This window comes from Cloeon dipterum, chromosome 4 (assembly GCF_949628265.1).
Source record: "Cloeon dipterum chromosome 4, ieCloDipt1.1, whole genome shotgun sequence".
Classification (NCBI taxonomy): Eukaryota; Metazoa; Arthropoda; class Insecta; order Ephemeroptera; family Baetidae; genus Cloeon; species Cloeon dipterum.
Genome location: NC_088789.1, coordinates 15,443,504 through 15,452,316, shown reverse-complemented (window position 1 = coordinate 15,452,316; position 8,813 = coordinate 15,443,504). Strand labels below are relative to the sequence as shown.

At 37.0% G+C, this 8,813-nt stretch overlaps 2 protein-coding genes across 3 annotated transcripts in view; one reads left to right on the top strand and one right to left on the bottom strand.

The window, feature by feature from the left end:
• mRpS23 (mitochondrial ribosomal protein S23) overlaps nt 1-8,813 on the top strand; it is a 240,514-nt gene that overhangs the window by 187,476 nt on the left and 44,225 nt on the right. The window lies entirely within an intron of this gene.
• On the bottom strand, nt 2,474-8,807 carry LOC135944270 (transient receptor potential protein-like). The gene is made up of 19 exons (XM_065491100.1): nt 8,690-8,807; nt 7,957-8,077; nt 7,758-7,899; nt 7,609-7,704; nt 7,417-7,559; nt 7,161-7,362; nt 6,609-6,776; nt 6,317-6,551; nt 6,100-6,261; nt 5,895-6,040; nt 5,736-5,842; nt 5,468-5,601; nt 5,281-5,410; nt 5,031-5,226; nt 4,807-4,968; nt 4,499-4,718; nt 3,599-3,984; nt 3,430-3,543; nt 2,474-3,374 (listed from the first exon to the last, which is right to left on the bottom strand). Exons 1-19 carry the CDS (start codon nt 8,694-8,696, stop codon nt 2,973-2,975), a joined length of 3,273 nt encoding a protein of 1,090 aa, XP_065347172.1. The 5' UTR covers nt 8,697-8,807; the 3' UTR covers nt 2,474-2,972.

Here is an 8,813-nt window from a genome sequence, read left to right as displayed (position 1 = left end):
CTTTGATCCTCTAATTTATCCCAGTTAAAATTAAACAATGTTACTTTGTTAATTAAAATAAAACATTTCTTTCTTGGAAGAGCCTAACAATATTGATCAATAATGAATTTTTGTTTATACTGAAAAAATTCTATCATTAAATCTATAGTAATTATTTGCTTTGAAATTTATTTATAAACATTAAAGTATTTACATAAAATTGCCACAAACTACTGCTCGAGCTTTGTATCCAGCTAAGAAAACCATTAAAAATGCAATCAATTCAAAAGAAATCATGTGGCTTTCCACGAACGGGATCTGTGTCTTTATTTGATGTATATGTTTCAAAAGTCAGTTACTACTATTGGAGCTTCACAGAAAAATATTTTAGTAATTGGCAGGTCACGTTGAGTGTCATGCTAAGACAGCCTTTATTTTTGGTGAGCCCACTACTTGTATAATAATCTGCAATAAAAGCTCAAAGCACCTGTCGCTCAACCACATACCAGTGAAAAATTCATCTAATAAAATAAAACAAAACCGCTGAAGATAAAATAATTCATTTATTTCAGATTATTTTTCCGTGATTTATGCATATAGTTACATTAAATAATTTTGATTAAATTATTAAATTTTTCCCCATTTATTGCTTACGTCAAATTTCCTCTCAAAGTGAAATATGAAACCCTGCATACACGTGATTTATTGATGCTGACTAATTAACTGACTTCTTCACACTGTTTTGGCATGAAAAATTTCTCGAGAAGCCCTAAAAATATGTCTATTCAAAGGCCTTGTGCGAGCAGGATTTCAACGCCCTCTAAATTTACCTAGAGGATTTTAGAGGTGCTACAAGCAAAAAATATGTTTGGTTAAATAAAAGGTTGGTGCAAAAGTTCAGTTAAAACATTTAATTTTGAATACTGTTTTCTAAGGCTATGAAACTAAACTTGATTTTTATAGCCATCCATCAAGGTGCCTGCCTGAAATAATAGATTTTCCTCCTGATGGGACTGGTGTGTGCAGATTCGATTTTGGCCTGTTTACTGTTGAACTCGGCGCAGGAGTGCTGGATTTGGGCTTGGAGGGTGTTGGCTGCGTCTGCTTTTCATCTGCTGGCTTCTTAGAAGACTCTGGGTTTGGCTCCTCTGCGGCTTGCTGAGGTTCTGCAGTCGGTGGCTCTGTTTCTCATGGAACTAATCATAAATCATATATCGATATGAAGATATAATGGCGTATTTTTACAATGAATTGGAGATTAGATCGGGGGAAATGCAGCTTATGATTGAGGAATACTTACCGGCCATGGTGGCGGCTCTGCTTGTAGAATAGGAATGAATTGGAAATGAAGTGAGCGGGTTACCACATCAAGTCCTTTTTTCTGCTTAAGGCTTCCTTTAACACTGCATAATGTGTTGATTAAATACAAAAATTGAGCATTTAATGGAGGCAAGTGCCAGTTTCGCGTAAATTTTATGTTTTCTTTTCTGACTACTAAAACTCATAATTCTGACTGTTTGTTCGCGTCTGAGTCTGATGGAAACGTAATTATTTAATTTTTTACCTCTCAGTTTTTCTTTTATTCTGATCAAATCCGCATAGATCTGAACAATTAATTTATTAAATTATAATGCATGATTATTTCTTTACTTTTTTCTGATTTCAAAACTGATTTGTGCACGAGAAAGATATGCACTTATATTTGCCTAAAAAATATTTCTGATTAGGGCAGCAGTTGCAGCTGTCAGAAAAAATAAAATAAATATTTCATATTTTCTTATTGAATTTTTGTGTTAGAAAAAAAGCAGAATTTTGCTCCTTGAAATAAGTTTATTATTACTGTAAAAATATGGCATTTTGAGTGAGATTTTTTATGTCAGGGCAGAGGATTAAATCACAGGGAGTGGTGGGGTTGACAAGATTTTGTCACTTTGTTTCTTCTTTCCGATTCTTGATCAGCAATTGAAATTATTAAAGTGTGACGTATTTAACGATCGCTGATTCTGAATTCTCTGCTACTACTGTGGAATGAATTGGCTTTGAAAGTATAGCGCTTAAATAAGACCTTCGAAGTCGTTTTACAGTACAAGAGCGTATGTATTATTTAAATTCTTCTCTCACAATTTCAAGTAAAATTGGATCTGATTGATCTTTGAACTATTTTTCAATTCAAGTACATCCAATTTGTTTAATTAGTTTCAAATTATCATTTTAAAATAAAGGATTAGCAGCTTTTGGTCAAATTATTTAGATAGATTCAAATAGTACAATTTATTTCTCAAGACACTAGCTGCAAGCTGCTTTTCCAAGATATTATCATTTTACTTGTATTGGCGTTGGCAATTCCCTACAAAGCATTATTTGGCAATCTCACTTTACATTGAGGTACCGCATGCAGCCGTAATGATCACAAATTCATAATCTTATTATGTGACTACTCCTACTGAATCGGCAAAGTTTTAAAAAAAATAATCATGCAAATAAAACGAGAGTATCAATATTGAAGGCAAAAGAACTTATTTATTCCCGATTATTTTTCTCAAATTTATACATGAAAACACCGTCAAAGAGTTTTACAATAATTTTGAAACGAAAATTTAAAGCATTATATATATAACTATTAAGAGCGTGGATACAATATTTTCCCCTTTTTTGCTTAGGTCTAATTTCAGTTTTCTTAAGTGCAACAAAACACACGTGGCTAATTGTTGCTCATTATTTAAGAGATTTTTTCCCACTGATACAATCTGTTTTGCAATTTGATTTCCTTCAAGTCCTATCAAAGGAATAGATCATCCAGCCTTGTGCGAGCAAGATTTTAATGCCCTCCAAATTGACCTAAAGGATTAGAGGTGCTACAAGCATAAATAAATTTTGTTTTAAATTCGCTAAAAGAATAAAATGTTGGTGCAAAAGTTCAGTTAAAACATTTATCGTAGTTAGGGTTTGCAATAAAATCAGAATAACATCTGAGGCTATGAAACAAAACATTTTTACAGCCATCCATCAAGGTGTCTGCCTGAAACAACAGATTTTCCTCCTGTTGGGACGGGTGTGTGCAGTTTTGGCCTGTTCACTGCTGAACTCGGCGCAGGGGTGCTGGATTTGGGCTTTGCGGGGGGTGGTTGCAAGGCTGGCTTCTTTTCATCTGCTGGCTTCTTTTCGTCTGCTGGCTTTGGGGTGGACTCTGGCTTAGCTGCAGGTTTTTCAGCTGGTTTTGGCTCATTCTGCGGTTCTGTTTTAGCTGCAGCCATTGGCTCTGTTTTGGTAGCTGCAACCTCCACCTTCGTAGTAGATGGCCCTGCTTTGGCGGCTGCTGGTGGAGGAGGGGGAGCAGATTTGGTTGCTGGAGTTGCAGGAGCAGCCAGTTTAGTTTGCTTAGCTGGCTCTGGTCCCTGTGATTTTCAATAAGGTTTACAAAGGTTACCGAATATTTTAAACGAAAAATACCTTTGATGGGCCGGCTCCTGCTCCTTTAGGTGGAGCTGCGGTGGGTTTGGGAGGCTCAGTCTTTCCAGCTGAAGCAGCGCCTGTCTCATTCACCACAGTCAACTTGTCTCTGAGCTGAAAAGAGTTTAGGGTTGAGCAGATCTGTAAGAATGTACCTGCCCCTGCTTACCTTTGCTTTGCCTCTTGCGAATTTGCCAAAGGCAACTTGAGTTTGGTAAGACTCTGCCTCCAGTTTAGGGAATTTCTTTTTCAATTCTTCTGTGTCAATTGATGAAGAGGCAGTCTCTTCTCCTGTCGCTGGCAACCTTGAAGTGGACGCGTTCAATTGAGTAGTGCTGCCTGATTGACCAGGCCTTTTGCGGCCAAAGGCGTCTTGCTTGACTTGGCTGCCCAAATTTGTTTTGCTGCCCTTGGTTCCAATCGCTTTAGCTAATTTTGAGAATATATCGCCCGACTTTGCTGTCTTGGAAATATCGTCGAGAACCCCTTCGATACAGCCAATTTGGAAGTCCTTCATTAGCCTACGCTCAATCTGCTTGGCCTTCTTGCTTCCAACTGAAATTCATTCAGCATTTTAGCAGAATGTTTTACTATTTATTTTGTTTTATCTACTATAGAAAAAAACTTTAATATTTATTTTAAATATTTTTTTTGTCTAAATGTTTAAAACAGGAAATTTCATAAACTTTTGAAAAGTGTTTATGAATTTGCCCTACATTTAACCGTTAAAACTTACAAAGCTTAGAACTGACCCTTGCGGGAACCTTTTACGGACACTGAAAATGTCCTACCAATCAATTTGTGTCACTGAACAGTGCCTACAAACCAAATTTAAGCTAAATTGAGAAAAAAACTATCAATTCTGTAATTTCGGGCTATTTTCTAAATTCTTTCAAAAATCATTTAAATCGTTAAATCGAAAAATTTCCACCACCATACGTGGTTCAAATCAAGAAAGGCTACACAAATTCAATGGTTAATTTTGCCAAAAACTATTACGTCCAAGCCTAAGAGCAACCTTGTAAGTGAATGAAATGGTTTGTCTGATTAAAATTTTTAAAGTCCTTACTGTCACTTTGCTCAACGTCAGGAGTGGTCATTCCATTTGAGCGAAGAATATCGACAAGTTCATATCGGAGGGAGGAAATGTCTTGCCGTACCTCCACCACATCATCCTGAGAAATACCAATTTCCTCCTCTCGCCTCTGCTGCTCTGTGCTGATGTAGCGTTTCACTAATAGCTTTACGACAATGTCATGACGTTCCTGAGTCTTTTCTTTGGTCTTCAACTGCAAAGTATAATTAATGTACAGTTTGTATCAGTTCATTCGCCAGACAGCAAAATCCCGGCTTTTAATTGTGGGGGAAATATTTAACCTTCATGGACTTGGTGCGACGCTGCTTTCCAACACCAAACAAATCCCTGAACATTCCAGGGCTTGGGCAGCAATTGAAAGGGGCGGGCAGAACGCCGCTGTCATCAAAGTGACTAATCCACAGTTTACTTCTGGCAAATTTCCATTCAATATCGGAACGTTCCTATAAAGAGAAGCTCAAATTCTCATTGAACAAACTTTTTTGATAAGAAATATAAGTCTCACAGAAATAATTTGGAATGAGTTAGACATCATGGCGATCAACATGTTCAGCAGAACAATAATGTTCATCACTGAATAAGAGCCAAACATGAGCAGTGCCCAAAATCTTGTGAACGACTTAATTCCAACCAAGTCAAATGCAAACAATTCAACCAATCCAAAGCTGGCCCAGAACATGGACTGGGAGGTTTCAAAAAGACTGAAAAATTTAACAGTTTGGAATTAGAAAATTATACCATAGAGAAAGACCTACTTGTAAAATCTTCGCCAGATGGTACATGCTTTATCCTGGTCGTTGAAGTTAGGAGTGTCAGGCTCTTCTGGGATGTTATAGCACTCATGCATTTCCAACTCGGCATAATACCACAGAAGCTGGTTCATTCCTGAAATTTGTAAAATGTAACAATATGTATCAAAATTCAAGAAAGTAATCAACAAACCACAGCCAAAAGCAAAGAGCACCAACGTGTAGATGAAGAAGAACTTGATAATATCAATAACCATCCGTCCAAGAGAGATCTGAAGGGGTCCAAGATGAGGGTTTATACTGAACACGTGGACCAGCTTGAGCACACTGTAAATTTGTTAGCGATTAAAAGAAGCTGTATATAAGAGCCACTGACTTCCTTAGGAGTAAAAAGTGAATTTCTCATAAACATTTCCCCATACAAATAATCCAAAAACAAATTACTATGAAAATACGGCTACCTGAAAATCATTCCAGCTGCAAACATTCCTTCAGCTATTAAATAAGGATCAAATGGATCCCACTGCTCCCTAGGATAGTAGGGATCCAGTCCTGCCCACTGTTCACGCTGAAACAGAAAATAAGAATCTCTCAAAATTTCTTGTTGAAAATTATCTTACAAATCGGACGAAGATTGAAATAACTCGCAGTGCAATCCAGGTGAAGTAGAACATATAACTAGCTAAATCAAGAATGTTCCACATATCCTCCAAGAATTCGGAAAGACCGTCGGTCCACAGTTGGCAAAGCTCAGCAAATATATTCGCTTTAAATGAAAATTTCTTGTTACACAATATAAACATGTTAAAAATCTGGCATTCATACACATTATAAACATGACGCACGCGGATTCAAACAACCCTGGCCATGCACCACGTTCCCGACGCCGCCAATCCTCATATACTTCAGTAAAGAAGGGGTCGTAGAAGTGGCCCAGTAATTGTACGGTTAAGTGTTCAATACGTTGAGACGCAGCGCACAGCATGGCTTTTTCCAGCATTTGATTAGACCAAATTGCAAATTGATTGATCAATATTCATACCTAGAAAATAGAGATACGACGCTTTGTGGCAAACAAACTGTACAAACGGCTTCGTTAAAAATTGGCCAGCTTTTGAGTCTGGCGCCAACATGTAGAGCGTGCAGTAATATGGGAATAGGATGAAGATCTTGACTACTTGCAGTATTTGTTGAATTTGTCCCATTTGTTTAAATCCAGGCAATCCATCGTACCAGATAGCTCCCAATAATTGCTGGACATGCGGGTGACTTACAAACTGTTATGGGAATTGTTAAATTGGATATAACACAAATTAGGCAATGATGGAACATACGCCTTTTTGCTTGTATTTGATGGCAAGCTTCAATCGATCCAGTGAATATTTGTTGGTTGGTTCCCAGCCCTCTGTAGGGTTAAAATTAAGGATGACCTCCAGCTCCTTTTGTTCTCTTGTGTAGTCCAACAAATTTCCAGTGAATTCGTGCACTCTCTTTCGCAGATTCTGTACATACAACAGAACCTTCTATACTGATCTACTGGCTGACAGGGGAAGCGCACATTTTAGTCCTAAAATTAAGGTGTTTCTTCGCTACCACTTAAGTGCTACTAATTAAAGATGTGAATACGCAAAAGGAATAATTCACGTTAATTAAAAGCCTACTTAATTTATAAGTCATAATTTAAATTTCAAACTTTTTCTTTAAAATTGGTCAGGTATATCAATTAACTGGTATTCCTGGAATTAACTCTAAGTTTTTTGTCAGTGTTTGTGAAAACTTTGAAAAAAGAAAAAACATTAGTTAGAAAGTAGCAAGTATGATGAAACTGAAGTATTAGTTTTACCCTTTCTATTAATGTTTAAGAAATACATCATCATAACTTTTACCTTATACTCTTCACTGAATTCACTTTCAAGTCGTCGCAGCTTAGATAGCTCATAAGACAGCTCAAAAGCAGTCATTAGAGGATCTCGTGAAGACAAAACTATCAGCGAAGGACTTGACAGGGCTTTGTAAGCATTTATTCGGGCCAATGAATGGCGCAAAGAGTCGGTCTTGCTGGAAGTCAGGCAGTCATCGCAACTGCACCTGTTTAAAATGAACACGATTAAACACGCCATTTATTAATTAAGATCATTTTACTTGATGTCATGTGGAGATGGCACAGTTGCTCCTCGATCTAGCAACGTTTTTATGATCTCAAAATTATCCATGTGTGCAGCGAGCATGAGCGGAGTGATGTCTGGAGTGAATTTGGCTTGGGACCTTTCCACAGACTCCCAACTCTGGAAAACATTTCTTATGGAAATGTTACTCTGGGAAATTTTAGCTTACATAAAGATCGCCAGCCTTATGGATCTTTTCCTCCCACTCCAGTAAAACTTCAACACCTTCCACGTATTGTTCTCGTATCGCTTCAAGAAGGGCATCCTGAAATGATCGATTACTTGATTTGAAGTATATAATGGTTGATTAACGGCTACCTTCATTTTTATCCCCTTTTCCAAAAGTAATTCCATCATTTCCATGTTTTCATTGTCCACTGCAGAAAACAAAGCAGACCGGCCCATGGGATCAATGCAGTCAATGTTAAATTCAGGATTCTCCTTGTGTTCGTCGATGTATCTAAACAACAGTATGAGTTAATCAATAAAATCAATTTGGGTTTGAGAACATCTATACCTTCTGGTGGAGGCGACATCGCCTCGCTCGACCAGTAGCAAGAATTTCTTCTCTATCGGAGTGAGAGCAGCATCCATGGCGACCTCGTTGAGGGTCCATACTGATGGACGCGCTGCGGACGCTTTTGGGAGCAAAAATATCTAAATTACAGTAGCCCACGAAAATAATAAGTAGAAAGTGTTGTGCTAAAAAAAATATAAATTTTTGAAATTTTCATAAAAAATAAATTTGTCACAATATTCAGTAAAGACAGTTAATTAAAAATGTTTCAGTGATGCATTTTTGTACTTAATTTGAAATTCAATTTATGAATTTTGATTTATATAAAATTAATTTCATTTTAAATGTTTTATCAAAAATCAAAATTGTATTATTGTTGTTTATTCTCACACTTTTTCAAATACTTTCATGTTATATAGCATGTCATTAACAAGGTATATAAGCATGTGAGAAAAGGCAACACTCCTGGCAAACAACTTACGAAAACCCTGTCCAGGAGGACAGAGCCGAAGTGGGCCCAGACTGAATTGTATTTTTTTAACTTGATTTAATTAGTTTTTTAAATGTATCTTCGATTTGTAGCTAAAAATGCTAAACTGAATCCTTTGGACTGGTGGTCCCAGTAAACGTCACAAAATTAAACAAATTTGAGGATAAAAAGTTTGCAAGTCAGATTTCACAGAGGAATGACCCCAGGGAAAAATTAAAATAGAGCCCATTGAGGAACACATACCAGCCATGGTGACGGCTACGTTGGTCGAAGAGGACTGAATTGGAAATGAAGAGTGTAGTCACCAACATCAACTCCTTTTAACAACTTAAGGTTTCCCGTCAATCTGCATGTGTCGCTTGAATAT